Source organism: Amblyomma americanum, chromosome 10, assembly GCF_052857255.1.
Source record: "Amblyomma americanum isolate KBUSLIRL-KWMA chromosome 10, ASM5285725v1, whole genome shotgun sequence".
Lineage (NCBI taxonomy): Eukaryota > Metazoa > Arthropoda > Arachnida > Ixodida > Ixodidae > Amblyomma > Amblyomma americanum.
In genome coordinates, this window is record NC_135506.1 from 76,368,502 (window position 1) to 76,383,194 (window position 14,693).

General features: G+C 48.3%; 1 protein-coding gene across 2 annotated transcripts; it reads right to left on the reverse strand.

Moving 5' to 3' along the window:
• Window positions 1-267: 267 nt before the first annotated feature.
• Window positions 268-6,417, reverse strand: LOC144107535 (zinc finger Y-chromosomal protein-like). 2 transcript variants are annotated; one of them, XM_077640584.1, is made up of 3 exons: window positions 6,092-6,417; window positions 5,127-5,174; window positions 268-5,068 (listed from the first exon to the last, which is right to left on the reverse strand). In XM_077640584.1, exon 3 carries the CDS (start codon window positions 4,927-4,929, stop codon window positions 3,124-3,126), a length of 1,806 nt encoding a protein of 601 aa, XP_077496710.1. In that variant the 5' UTR covers window positions 4,930-5,068; window positions 5,127-5,174; window positions 6,092-6,417; the 3' UTR covers window positions 268-3,123. The 2 variants fall into 2 exon arrangements, with proteins under 2 accessions (XP_077496710.1, XP_077496711.1); XM_077640585.1 differs by lacking the exon at window positions 6,092-6,417 and adding an exon at window positions 5,352-5,678.
• Between the last annotated feature and the right edge of the window lie 8,276 nt (window positions 6,418-14,693).

Below are 14,693 nucleotides of genomic sequence, written 5' to 3' on the forward strand. Positions count from 1 at the left end.
CTCTCTTTAGTTTTTCGTGCTATTAGATGCAAGCACAAATCAAGTTAGGTAATAAATCAACAACTGTTGACTAAAACAAGTGGTGCACCTTTCACTTGAAACGCTGCTACACATATACCCGTGTACACTCACAGTGCACACAAGGCCAGGAATAACTACACATACAATGCATGTATGATGGTGAACCTATAACACCAACATAAAGACAGGCAGCTGTTACACTGAACACTGCAGCAAAGAAAACAAGAAGGGGGCAGATTCAGAATGCTTTGGTTACAAACCATATATTTAAATGTACACACTGTGCACCAAATGCACACATTAACCAACAATCACAAGTTTCATGTCATAGTCCTGTTACAACATACCAGATGTGGTCAACTTGACTAGAAAAAAACTTGCAAGGTAAAGTAGCTGAAGGTCTCCAAGTCGTACTGCTGACAATTTTGTTAGCCTAAGCTGTTGTATAGCACAGTGGTTTAAAAAAGGTTTTATGAAGATAAACAGGAAAAAACGATTAAGCTTCTGCACATATGGGAGAGATGTGGCACTTTGAATCTATAAGAAATGGTATTACATAATAAATCAATCTTGGCACCTACCGTAAATTCTGCCTTCTATATCACTAGTTTGTTTGCTTTCAAACTTCCTGAATAGATCACATATGGAGGTCTGCTTTGGACAGTAATGCTTTCAAAATGTGTACAAGATTGATTCACATAGCAAGAAATGGAAAACTATTGTTGTTGGCAAGGTCTGGCAGCTGCTTGTACCGACAGTGCCCCTAGTCTTCGCAGCTTCTGTTCCCCACCCCGAACTCTGCAAAAACCAGTTCACTCGGCTGGCTGAGCTTCCCAATTCTGCCACACAAGGCAGGCAAGTACCATACAAAATGCTTTATGATACAAAGTAGGCCTTGAAAATGAATGTGAAATTCAAGCACAAACAAGCTAGTAGTACAAAAGAAAACTTCTGATAGCTATCAAGATAAATATGCAGGTTACTGTACAATTCAACATTTGAAACATACAAAGGAATTGTGTAGCTTTAAAATGCAAAGAGGCACAGTGCTATGAAGACATATGAAAGAGTGCACTTGCTGCAGAAAATTAAAGAGGAAAAGAGGAGTAAGTTAACTAACAAAAGGAGCTGTGGCACAACAAACTACAAAACTTCTATACATACGGACAACAAATGTATAGACAATGAGCACTAAAACATAAAGCAAAAAAGTGTTATATAATTACAAGGATGAGAGTAAACACAGAGTGAAGGTCCAAACAGAGGACCAAACTAAAGGATGCATTTTCTTCATGCACGTATGTGTGAAAAAAGCCACTTCACATATAAAAAAGGCCGAAACAATGCTATATAAAACAAACAATGTGCAACACGTCATCCCGTCACACATAACTGAACTATAAAGCATCAAAACAATGACTGTATTTGTGCACAACAGGCCACAAAAAAATGCTTCACTAAATATTTACCGTGATAAAAAGTGCTAACTTTGCACCATAATAAAATGTCCACAAAAAGTGGTCACGCTATCTTTGCTGTGCTAAAAAAATGCATGAAATCTTCCCAACAATAAAAAAGAAAGAGCAGCAATTAAGTGACAAAGCATTGCACATAATCTCCACTACTACACAAAATGTGCATGCCTTGCAAGATCTTCACTGTAATTTTCCTTCCATAGATACATTACACATCTGCAAAAGGCACACCTGGAACACTGATGTAGGAGCACCCTGTACAAATTACATGATTTGCCTCCAGTGTAAATGTTTAATTCCTCATTCTTAGTCTAGCTCTGGGACAAAAGTACTGTGTGCTGAAGAGCTGTAGTAGACTGCACTTCAAATACCTCTTGCAGTACAAGTACAGTGTCACCACCAGGATCCGCTTTAATGGTGGGCAGTGATGAGCCAATTTCAATCTCCACTACATTGTCTGGCACAATGCACAACACTGCATCAGGGTCTGGCCTGCACTTGCTGATCTCGTCAGCCTCAATTTCTTCCACTGCTATCTGGCAATGTGCATCGACGCCCAAGCTTGACGACACACTGCAATACTACAGTACCTTCCCCATCTTGAGTGCAACCATTTTCAGCTGTACAAGAATCTTCACTGCTTTTACAAACACTTATGCTGTTAAAACCTTGGCTTACTGGCATATAACTGCACCCTGAGCTGCTTTGCAGAACACTAGACTCAGAGAAATGGTCATACTCATCCTGTGTTGTAGCTCGGCTACATGTGTCGGGCTCTAAATTGTACCCTGCAACCTCAATGCCACAAACTTTCAGCTCAAAATTATTGGCCAAGTTTGATACAGCTGCTTCTTTTAGACCAACACATGGGCTGTCATCGGGAAATGTTGCTACTGGATGATCCTGTGAATTAATTCTTGAGCACATAGGTTTGCTCTCTTCAAATTTCTTTACTTGGCACGAAGTATCGCTTTCAGTAGTTACACCTGTTTCTATTACTGCTGTAAGGCTTTTATCAGTAACCAAAGACGAAGTTGCTAGACCATCAGGAACATCTGCTGTCATATGTTCACTTTCACACTCTACACTGTGCAGAAATATGTCCTTGCACTTTGCAGAGAGTTCACATCAGATGCTTCAGTGATATCCAAAAATTCAGTGTGCTCAGCATGCTTATTGGGAGCTTTCAAATTTGGATCAGGATCTGCTGCTAGGGCTTCAGACTCTACTGAATCCTCCTCCACAGTTTTACATTCAACTTCATCAGCAACATCTGGATCTTCACTCAGTGTCTCAAAGTACACATCCTTTTCATCTTCCAAATCTTGGTATTCTATGGAATCTTGGCTTGTACATTTTATTCATCCACTATATTCCATGGAATCAGGATTGAAAACACGAGTGAACAAATCCTGTGCACTCTCCCCATCATCTTTAAAGTCAGTTTCACCTTCAGACTTGTGTTCTGCTTGTGCAACTTGTCTTCCAACCTCATTCGTGTTTGGTGCCATCTAAAACTACAATATTGACTACTTGTGTCTTGCAACCAGGAGGCATTTCTTTTTCATCGTTGAGCACAACATTGCTCATCAACTCCTCGAGCGTTTCCTTGCTTGCTAGAACCAAATCATGTCTCACGCTTGACAGGCTTCAAAACTGCAGGCTTGAGATCTTTATTCAATTGTAGCTGAGGTGTGCTGGATGCCGTTGAAGCTGAACATGATCCAGAGGAGGCTGGTGTGGAAGCAGGGCTCAATATTGTGTCATCCTCACTGGTATCAAGTTTAGGGAAATACTTTTCATCACCAAGATCTCGAAACACCAGTGTCCTGGTTCCATCACTGGCAGTACTCCAAATCTCGAACGAATCGTATTTCATAAAAGCCTGAGGCTTGTAGCGATGCATTGGCTGAAAATGACACCTTGTATGGTCTCGTATAGTTGACATGTGTGTTGACCGGTAATCGCAAAAAGTACAGCACAGTCCTTCTGAAGTACCGTGGTGCTGAACATGGTTCACAACAGTCTCACGCCGATGGAATGCGTACGGGCATTTGCTGCAGATGTACACACGCTTTTCTTCAACAACTGCTGGTGTGGCAGCAGTTGGTGTACTGTCTAACAAAGGCACAGCAGTACTTGGCTCAGGGCCATTTTCAGGTGGCTGAGGAGAGCTTGTAACTGTAAGTGGTGCAGGAGGCTCTACTTTCGGCTGCTTCAACTCGGGCACAAGGACTTCATGGAGCTTACGATGCTTGGTGAGATTTACTGCAAACTTGACAGAGTAGTCACAGTGTGAGCAACGAAATCGTTCATTGCGTCCATGAAGGGTAAGGTGACTTTCAAAGCGACTGTACCTTGAAAATGATGCAGGACATTTGTCGCAGCGAAACATCTTGGGCAGTTGTTTCTGCTTCAGTGCACCTCGGTAGTGAAGGTGCATGTGTGTGCTCAGATTGGCTGCACTGTTGGCTGCATAGTTGCAGAAGTGGCAGGCATAGACCCCTGCGCTACCATGCAGACTTAGGTGATACTTCAGCGTTGTTGATTTCTGAAAAGCTGCAGGGCAGCGAATGCAGCGGTGCAACTGGACTCCCATGCTCCGAGAGCCAGCATCCACAAAGGCACTAGTCTCGGCTTTCTCCAGAAGTAACATCTGATCAGCAGCAGCTGGAGCTGCAGGAGGGGTGGCGGACTCTGGCTGCTGGCTGCGAATCTCAGCTAATGTAGAGCCATTCTGGCGTTCTGCATATTCTGGTGTATGGACAAGAAGGTGCTTGTGCAGATGACCCTTGTGTCTGGCTCTGTAGTCACAATGGTGACATGGATACGGATGAGCAGAATTGTGGTACGCCTTATGCGTGTCCAAGTCGTAGGGACTTTTGAACATGGCAGGGCATTTGTCACAAAGGTAGCTGAATATCTTCTTGCATGATGGTGACTTCAGCTTGTCCTTTAATGCCGAGATCTCAGACTTTTGTGCAACTACAGCTGCTGACTCAGGTACTCTCTTTTTGGCAACTGCTGGCCTGGAAGTCAGTGCATTGAGATTTTCACAAAGTGTCTTCATACGGTTCAAGTCCAGCGATCGGTAATCTGCTTTGTGAAGCTTCATGTGGCTGGTGAGAACGCCAGTGTTGCTGCATCGGTAGCTACAAAGAACACACTGGAATTTAGCCCCCTTCGAAGCCCCCTTTGAAGTATGGCGCTTGAGGTGGCGATCCATGTTCCATTTGTAGCCGGTCTGGAAGTTGCAGAATTGACATTTGATTTTTGGTAAACTGTGAAAACGCATATGGCGAGTGTAACGACCTTTTTCGTGGCACACATAGCTACACTGCTGGCAACGATAGAAGCGCTGCTTCAGATGCACTGTCTTTTCATGTTCTTCCACATGAATTGTGCTCTTTGCATGGAAGTTACAGCTAGACATGGTGTGGAATCCAGGCTTCGTGTCGCTTGCTGTCCTGTCTCCAACCACCGCAACGTGGGACAAAGCGGTCAACTTTACTGTTGGCGCAGCCGGGCTTGCACTTCACGATACAACAGCCAGCAAGGTGTGTTCTGTAACCCTGTAAGGACGCCAGGTACATCAGGCACAAGTCAACCACTTCCAGTGTAAAGACTCACAGCTTATCTCAAGATGAACTCAATGATCCAGCAAGTCTTGCATTTGGGCTGCAATAAGAGAAGAAAAAAAGGGGGTGGGGTGAGGGGAGAATAAATAAAATGCAGTTCATTAAGTTCAGTCAGACAGCAACATTCGCGAATGGTGAAGGCATCCATGCACGGCTCGAAATATCCTACAGCAGGTCACAAGGACTGCAAAGCTATCTTATCAGAGAATGAACCTACTGTTTCATGAGCACAGCAGTGCAGCAGGTAACGGCCATGCGGTACTGTTTTGCTCGGAAGCGATACAGCCCACCGGTCTGCGCGGTGTGGAATGGACGCAGGCTGCTTGGACCATCCGGACGAGGACAGCTAGGACGCGCGCTCGCTGAAGCCGCTCCGTACCGTGCTTATGCACGCCGAAAAATCCTTAACGTGCTCCAGCACGCGCTTGCAAACTCTTGCTGCATTCACGGCGCATTATTTGAGTACCGAGCATGCTCCCAGAGTTCAACGTTGTCTGCTACCGCTTGCCTATGCAACGAGCTGCTCCCGACCAACCCCGGCGGGTCGCCATCACCGCGAGTGACAATACAAAGAAAATCGAAGCAGCTCACTCAGTGTTGCCCGCTACAGCGTCAAGCTCTTTCCGCCGATGCACCAAGGCGGATTTTCAGCTTTATAGTGTCCCCGGCACAGCTCCTCGCTTCCGATTACATTCTGTAATGCTTCAACAACGGACATGCCCGTAGCGTCAATGTGTTACAGGGCTTCAGCCGCAGCGGGACGGCATGTCGGTATCAGTCGGCGGCCCTCCCAAAATGGTTCCCCGTCCAGCGCAAAGATCGGACGAGCACAGACGTCCTCTGGTTCTCGGCACCGGTGGGTACCATGGCTACACATAGGTGCGAATTGACGGTCGCTCTGCGTAGCTCCCACTTTCAGTTCTTGACTGTGCACTAAAGATTGAAAGGACCGCTCACCTGATTCCGGCGTCAATGCGAGTAGCGGCGTCACTTTTGTAGCTGGGCAGACTAGGCCTGAGGCGCCATGTTGGTATTTTCCAACAGTGCAATGCTCTTCGGCACTTCCTACGGACGGCTGCAGGGTTCTTGTGTTGGTAGTGAGCCAGTCGCACCGTATATATTCTTGATGCTGAGTGAACGAACTTCCGCGACGCAAGCGTGCGTATCGCTAGCAAGCAGCGACCTGTCGGATCCGATGTGGGCCCGGCCTGACTCCGCTCTTGCTGCCGCTCTGGTAGGATCACGTCACTCTTCTCCCTGGGTTAGTGTTCCTGTAAATGCTCCCCAGGAACACTACCGTGGATGTCTCCGTGGGACACAACTTGGGCCAGGGGGCGCTGCGGACGCCAGTGAACAGCGCCTTCTCCGAGCGACTCCTTCTAGTTGATCGGGCATGATGACGAGCTTCGCCACTGACTTGTGTGCGTTGCCTCGCCCGCGCGTGAAGGAAACTAGTTTCGCGCGCGCACTCGTTCTTTCTGGCTTCTTCTTGTGGCTTTGTGGGGGGAATGTGCTCGATTTCTGCCACCCATATCGCGGGGGCACAGCGCTTCGGCGCCGTTGTGAGAGGAGCTTGCTTCGCGCGCGCTATGCTCTCTCTGCTCGTGCATGGACGCCGTTATGAGAGGACCGCGCCCGCTCGAGAGTTTTTCTCGTGCTTTGACACTGCTGCGAAAATTTTGCTCACGCTTTCGTGCTTTAGAGAGGGAGCAGCTCGTGTGCGCGGCGTCAAGCAAACAATCCAAAATGGCGCTGTTTTCGTCACGCCCTAGTTTAGTGCCCAGAGCGCATAACCACGCGGTGTACGAAATGAAAACTGAAATTTAGCCTACCTTCGAACGAAACTGGCACGAATGCGTTTCGCGTATTTTTTTTTCTTCGTCTCTTCTAACTGCGCTAGCTCGGCTCGATCTGCTTGCTTCCGCCTTGTGTGCTGGTACGTGTTTCTGCTGCCTTTTTCTTTTCCCTTTCCGCGGTGCTTCAATAGCTTTGGCGCTATGCTGCTCACCCCAGGTCAAATCGCGCCGCGTTTAGATTTGTGCGAACGTTTTTCGCGATGTCGGTGCGCATTAATGAATCCCATTCGGCTGAACTTTGAGAGTGTTAGCATGGGCTTGCGGCTTATGCGACCTATATGGTAACGCATTGCCGTTCGTATACCGGCGTCGCGCTCGCCTAGCCGCTTCTTCCACATGGTCGTATTTACTGTAGATGGCGTATTTACTTTACGGATATCTAAAAAGAATATCTGCTGTTCAGGAGCCCTTCAAAAATGGCTTTGCGCATAATCTACATGCAGCCTTAGGACGTTAAACTCACAAACCACTGGCACAACTCAGTTCCCATGAGCATCAACGTGGCACGTAACAGTATTGCGCGGCCGCCCGAGGTCTACACTCTGTAATTTGCAGAGCCACACTGCTACGCGTGTGTACGACAGAGACACAGGGTTAGTTCACATGTGGAATCGTGTCTGCCATCTTCACCTTCACAGTTGTATGTGCTGCAAGTTTTACATGGTGTTGGCCGACAAAGTGCACATTTAATAAGTGCCCGCCAGCTCTCTGTCCTGTTGCCGCAGGTGATGGATCATTAGTATTATTTTTAATCAATAATGCACCGCTACTTCGCATTGAACGATCCCTACAACTTGGGTAATTTCTGTTCACAGCACACACGGCAGTAAGCAAATGCGTGATTCCAGGGAAGCACACAAGACAAGCAAGGCGCTTCCCCACCTTTATGCAACGACAGTGCAGCGTGATACTTCAATCACCGCGTAAAAACTGCCCACCGATGGACATAAACGGCGCACTGTGCAGTCGTCAGGCTGTGCTCGCATCCGCCGCGCCCGCGAGGAGACGGGCGCGCGCAGCACGCGAGCACGGCCAGTCTGAGCGCCCCGGCGCTGTCGTGCCCGATCGAGGCTTCAGAATTCCGTCGCTACGAGAGGAGGGCGACTCTGTCGTCGCGCGGCAAACTTTAGGATGGAGTCCCTATACTTTCGCGCTTGCATAGCGTGTTTTGACTCGTGTTTCCTGGCGTTTTGGTGAATGGTCAATAACATACCTGGGGCCATGGAGTTTTTACTATTAACTAGAGGGAAAGCTGGCGACCGCCTATGGGAGTTTGCATGGAGCTTCCTCAAGACCACCTGAACCACAATGGGCATGGAGGAAAAAAGTTTTTTCCTCCATGACCATGGGCGCTCTAAGCATCATGAGGCGGTGAGCTACCGACTGCAGAACCACAGCTTTTGGCCAAACAATAATGAAGAAACAAACGTTGTTCGATAACCAAGAATGTCCTGGCATTCAATGTCCTGTCTACAAATTGCAACACACGAGCAGAAAACCTTGTAAATATAAAGTTTGCCCAAAATAAGCGGTGGCTTGCTCTCCTATTGGCCAAGTATTGTAGACAACAAAAGCCAACATTTCGTGCTTAACAGGCACTTTTTAAAAAATATGTTCTTGAAAAAGTTTTGTCGCTTCAACACTTTAAGAGGTTTTTTATTGACATTTAAAGAAGCAGAAACCGTTTATTTGCGTCGTGTGCTGTTGCGTTTTAGCTACTATGGCTTTTGTGCACTACGTTTGCGCCAAAGTCGTCTGCGGCATAGAGTTTCTTGCTATTAACTAGAGGGAAAGATGGCGGCGCTGCACCTGAACCTCCATGGGCGCGCTGAGGCGATGAGCTACTTGGTGCGGAACAGTAGGTTTTTTTCAGGAACACAGTGTGGCGTTACTGAGATGTCCCATTCCGTATCTACGGCGCGCGAAGACGACTTCGGCGTAAAAGTAGTCTGCAAAAGCCATAGTATAGCGAAAACGCAACCGCACACGACGCCAATAAAAGGTTTTTGTTTTCCGTAATGCTGTGAAAAAACCTTTTAAAATGTTAAAGCGACAACATTTAAAATCAACACATTTCTTTTTAAAATTGCGCCTGTTAAGCACGAAATATTGTCACGGGTCGTTCAGACGACGCGGGTGGAAGGAACGATGGGGGACGAGTACCACAGGAGCAGGCGCCAGAGACAGGCAAAGCGGTCGCGGCCGGGCTCACGAGCGAGTTCTGCCGAGCTTCTACCTCTTCACCGTCGATCGGCACACAGCTGGTTGAAGATGACGTTAAGTGCAAAATCATAACACACACGGCACTGCTTCCCTCCCGAAAGGCGCATCGTCCCGATGCGCAGAGAGGCAAAATTAAGGCTGAAAAACATGTGCAGAGCGCGAAGAGTTAGGCCACGTGCTCCGAGCGGCTACAGTACGCTTCCAGGCGAGCTACGTGAATAACTTCAGACAAGGCTGGCGACGTGACGCTCGCGTCACGATCGGCAGCATCTCGTAATTTAACTCGCCTATACGGCGGATCACTTCGTACGGGCCAAAGTATTGTTTCAGCAGCTTCTCGCTAAGACCACGGCGCCGAATTGGAGTCCACTCCCACACTCGATCACCAGGATTGAACTGAACATCACGGTGTCCTTGGTTGTATCGGCGAGCATCGATTTGCTGGCGGGCTTAGATGCGAAGGCGGGCCAACTGTCGGGCTTCTTCCGCAAGTTGAGCGACGAGTTGAGCATCGGCGTGAGCGTAGACGTCTGGCTGGTCGGGAAGCATAGCGTTGAACATGGTAACGACTTCCCGGCCATGCACCAGGCGGAATGGCGAAAATACGATGGTTTCTTGAACCGCAGAGTTGTACGCAAAAGTTACGTACGGTAACACTTCGTCCCAGGTTCGGTGTTCGATGTCGACATACATTGAGTGCATGTCAGCCAAGGTCTTGTTAAGGCGCTCGGTCAGTCCGTTTGTTTGCGGGTGGTATGCGGTAGTTCTGCGGTATCGGTGTGGCTTCAGCTCAGTATCTGTGAGATAAGTTGAGACGTAAATGCTGCACTACGATCAGTTATCAGACCTCTGGGGCACTGTGTCGAAGTACGACGGACTCAACGAAAAACTTTGCCACATCCCAAGCCGTTGATGTCGGCAGAGCACGTGATTCGGCATACAGCGTGAGGTAGTCCGTCGGAACAACGATCCATCGGTTGCCCGATTGCGACTTCGGAAAGGATCCGAGTAGGTTCATACCGATCTGCTGGAGCGGACTGAGCGGTGGAATGATGGGGTGAAGGAGTCCCGCATGCTTCACGGGTGGAGTCTTGCGCCGTTGACACTCGTGTCAGGCCTTGGTGTAATGGCAGACGGTCTTGCCAAGTTGTGGCTAATAGTACTTGGAACGTATTCGCGCGAGCGTTCGACTGAGCCCCAAGTGGCCCGAGGAGGGGGTCATCATGAGGCGCTTCTATAATTTCGTCGCGTAGATCAATGGGCACAACTAAAGCCATGACCTCGGGCTCAGGGCAAAGTTCTTTATATAAAAAATGTTGTCTCGAAGGCGTAAATTACGTACTATGCGTACAAAAGGGCGAGGAACTATGCCTCATTGACCCTCCAAATGTGAGACCACGTCGCGAAGGTCGGGGTCGAGTCGCTGCCGCGCCGCCATATCGTCGGTACTTAGAGCTCCTAAGAAGATCTCATACTCGTCATCCGTATCAGCAGGCGCGGATTCAACGGGAACGCGGGAAAGGCGGTCAGCATCAGTGTGTCTGCGACCAGACTTATAGACGATCGTAGCGTCGAATTCTTTCGGTCGAAGGGCCCACCGCGCAAGTCGGCCTGCAGGGCCCTTAGATTGGTCAGCCAGCACAGAGAGTGGTGGTCTGTGACCACCTGGAATGGGCGTCCAAACAGATAGGGTCTGAACTTTGTGATCGCCCAAATTACTGCGAGGGATTCTTTTTCGGTGGTCGAGTAATTGGTTTCCGCCTTGGACAAAACACGACTGGCGTATGCGATGACACGTTCGGCGCCGTTCTGGTGCTGGATCAAGACAGTTCCGATGATCGTGTTACTAGCGTCAGTGTGTACCTCTGTCGCGGCGTCCTGATCAAAATGGCCTAGGACAGGGGAAGCCTGCAGGCGTCGTTTTAGATGGTAAAATGCAAGCTGTTCTTCACTGGACCACTGGAATGGGACGGACTCCTTCGTGAGGCGGATAAGCGGTGCGGCGATATCCGAAAAGTTGGGAACAAAGCGCCTGTAGTAAGCGCAGAGGCCCAGGAACCTCCGCACGGCGTTCTTGTCTGATGTCGTCGGGCAGGAAGCGACGGCTACTTTTTTGTCGGGATCAGGACGGACGCCCTAATGACTGACGACGTGACCCAGAAATTTCAGTTCGTCATTTGCAAACTGGCACTTCGTAGGCTTGAGGGTGAGGCCGGCGTTTCTGATAGCCTTTAGGACTGCTTTTAGGCGAACAAGATGTTTATGAAACGTGCTGGAAAAAATGATATCATCAAGGTAGACAAGACATGTTCGCCATTTGAGGCCGGTGAGCACGGTGTCCATAACGCGCTGGAAGGTCGCTCGAGCAGTACAGAGTCCGAAGCGAATCACCTTGAACTCATACAGTCCATCCGGGGTGATGAAAGTCGTCTTTTCTCTGTCGCGCTCATCGAGTTCTATCTGCCAATACCCACTTTTAAGGTCGATGGACGAAAAGTAACGGGCATGGCGCAGGCGGTCAAGCGCGTCATCGATGCGCGGAAGTGGATATATGTCCTTTTTCGTGACTATTGAGGCGCCAGTAGTGAACACAAAAGCGAAGGGTGCCCTTTTTTTTCATCACCAGCACCACTGGAGCAGCCCAAGGGCGGTGACATGGTTGGATAATGTCATCGGCCAACATTTCGCGCACTTGATGTTGTATTGTTTCACGTTCTTTTAACGAAACCCGATAAGGTGACTGACGAACAGGATGGACAGCGTCGTCGGTTATTATTCTGTGCTTTGCTATTGGCGTTTGGCGAACCCCGGCTGACGTAGAAAAGCTGTCGTGGAACTCACCCAGCAGAGCGAGAAGCTCGTCTCTCTCCTGAGCAGAGAGTTGCGGGGCAGTGCTGACACCTAAAGGAGGCACGGAGGGCTGGGGAGGGGGCGGACAAGAAGGAGCCGCAGAGGTGGTCTCAGCATCGACAGGGGCGCTGAGGCGCTCGATGAGGCCGATTACGGCGCCCTTGGTGAGGTGCTGCGGAGCGCCGCAAAAATTGGTGACGAGGACTTTGGCGCAGCCAGAGTAAATCCGCGTGACACCTCTAGCAACACCAACACCCCTGTCAAGAAGCAGCTGCACACTGCCTTCAAGAAGGACTTCGCCAGAGGCAACCGGTGCGGACCCTACCAGGAGAAACAAGCTCGATTCAGGCGGCAAAGTGACGTGGTCCGCTAAGATGCGCGCCTCGGATAACGACGGCTCGGAGCTCGGCGGGTCAAACGAAGGTTGACGAAGGGTGAGGTGGCAGCTGGCGAGGTTAATTACAGCGCCGAACTCCGATGGATGGATGGATGGATGGATGGATGGATGGATGGACGGACGGACGGACGGACGGACGGACGCACGGACGCATGGATACGGCTGAACCCTTTAAATCGGGCGGGGGTTCAAGCCACCTAGCCATGACTTATGAAATTTTGCTCTTGTCTTGATTTTACCCACCAATCAGATAAACTTCGTGTGGTTACTTCTACCCGCTTAAAATCTACTATCCCTTCACTGTCTTCAAACCCCAATGCCTTGGATAAATCAGCGCCGCTGCTTTCCACTCCAGGGTAAAGCCCTTTACAGAAAACTATCAAGTGTTCAGCCGTTTCCTTCTCCTCTCCGCATGCAACGCACAACGTGTCTATCTCGTGGTACCTGACTCTATATGTCTTAGTCTGCAAAACTCCCGTCCTGGTCTCAACCATCAACGAACTTCCCCTACAATTTTCATAAATACTTTCTTTGGCAATTTCCTGCTTAAAAATCCTGTATGTTCCCAATGCTGATTTCGCCAGCATCCCTGTTTTCCACAGAGCTCTCTGTTTCTTTATCCTTCTTCTTAACCGATAATTGCTGATTTGCCCCCTACTGCTGTCCAGATATTTGCTTGTGAATTTTCTAGTTCGCTTTCTCTATTTCGTGTCAAGATTTCTGATATACAGGTATCTGAAAACTTTCCTAGCCCACTGCTTTTCCCCCATTTTTCTCAATCGCTCCTCAATTGCCATCTTACTGCTAGGTTCTCTGCTCTCGAACGACGCCCATCCCATACCACCCTGTACACCCTGATTTTGTGCACTGTCATGTGCTCCCAAAGCTAGCCTCCCTACGCCACGTTGTTTAATTTCTAACCTTGCTTGAACATCTGGTCTCATGCTCAGGACCGCATTACCGAAAGTCAGGCTAGGAACCATCACCCCTTTCCAGATCTCTCTTACCACTTCATACCTATTGTAATTCCATAGTGCCCTATTTTTCATGACAGCTGCATTCCTACTAGCTTTATTCATTACATATTTTTCATGCTCTGTCAGATACTCAGCACCGTTATTTATACAAACCCAAGATACGTGTACTCATCCACTACTTTTAGCGTGAACTCCTGTATTCTACGCTGGCCGACCTCATCATTAAATATCATGACTGCAGTTTTTTGTTTACTAAATTTGAAACCTAATCTATCTCCCTCTGTACCACATATGTCTATCAACTTCTGTAAATCTTCCTTGTTGTCGGCCATTGGCACTATATCATCGGCGTATATTAGTCCCGGTAACGACTGTTTAATCCATCCTACTTGCTTTAAAAAAGAAAGGTTGAAACCTAGTCCGCTCCTCTCAAGCTTGGTCTCCGACCCTTGCAGGTACAACATGAACAACAAAGGAGACAGAGGACACCTTGCCTAAGCCCCCGCTATATCTCTACAGGCTGTGATACATTCTTTTTCCCCATTTTATATGCACTCTGCTACCTTTATATATATCTTTAAAAGATTAATTACTCCATCTTCCACGTCCAATGTGCCCAGTATGTCCCACAGATACTCTTGAATAACGTTGTTGTAGGCTCCCTTAATATCCAGAAATGCTGTCCATAGGGGCCTTTGTTCCTTTTCAGCAATCTCTATACACTGCGTCAACGAAAACACATTGTCCTCCAACCTCCTTTGTTTCCGGAACCCGTTTTGTAGCTCCCCTAGCACCTCCTCGTTCTCCACCCAAGCCTGCAATCTGCATCATCACCCTATAAACCACAGATGTCACTGTTATGGGACGGTAGTTACTTACGTCAGCTTTGTCCCCCTTTCCCTTACATATCAAGTTCATTATACTTAATCGCCGTTCATCGGGGACTTTCACATCCACTATAATTTTATTCACTACCTGTATTAATGTTTGCTTGGATTTTGGTCCTAGGTTCTTTATTAACGTAATCGGAGTACCGTATGGTCCTGTTGATGTGCCACTAGGAACCTTCTCTCCCCTTTCCCACTTTCTTTGCTCAAGTGAAGCTATTGCAGTAACCGGTCTATCCTCCTTCGATAAATTATGTGCAACATTTCTTTCTCGAAATTTTTTTCCCGTCTTTGTTCCTATGTGTTTTATCGCTTCATCCCCTTCTGGTCGAATACCTTGATCTGTAACAATAAAGTTTGTTCTAGTCT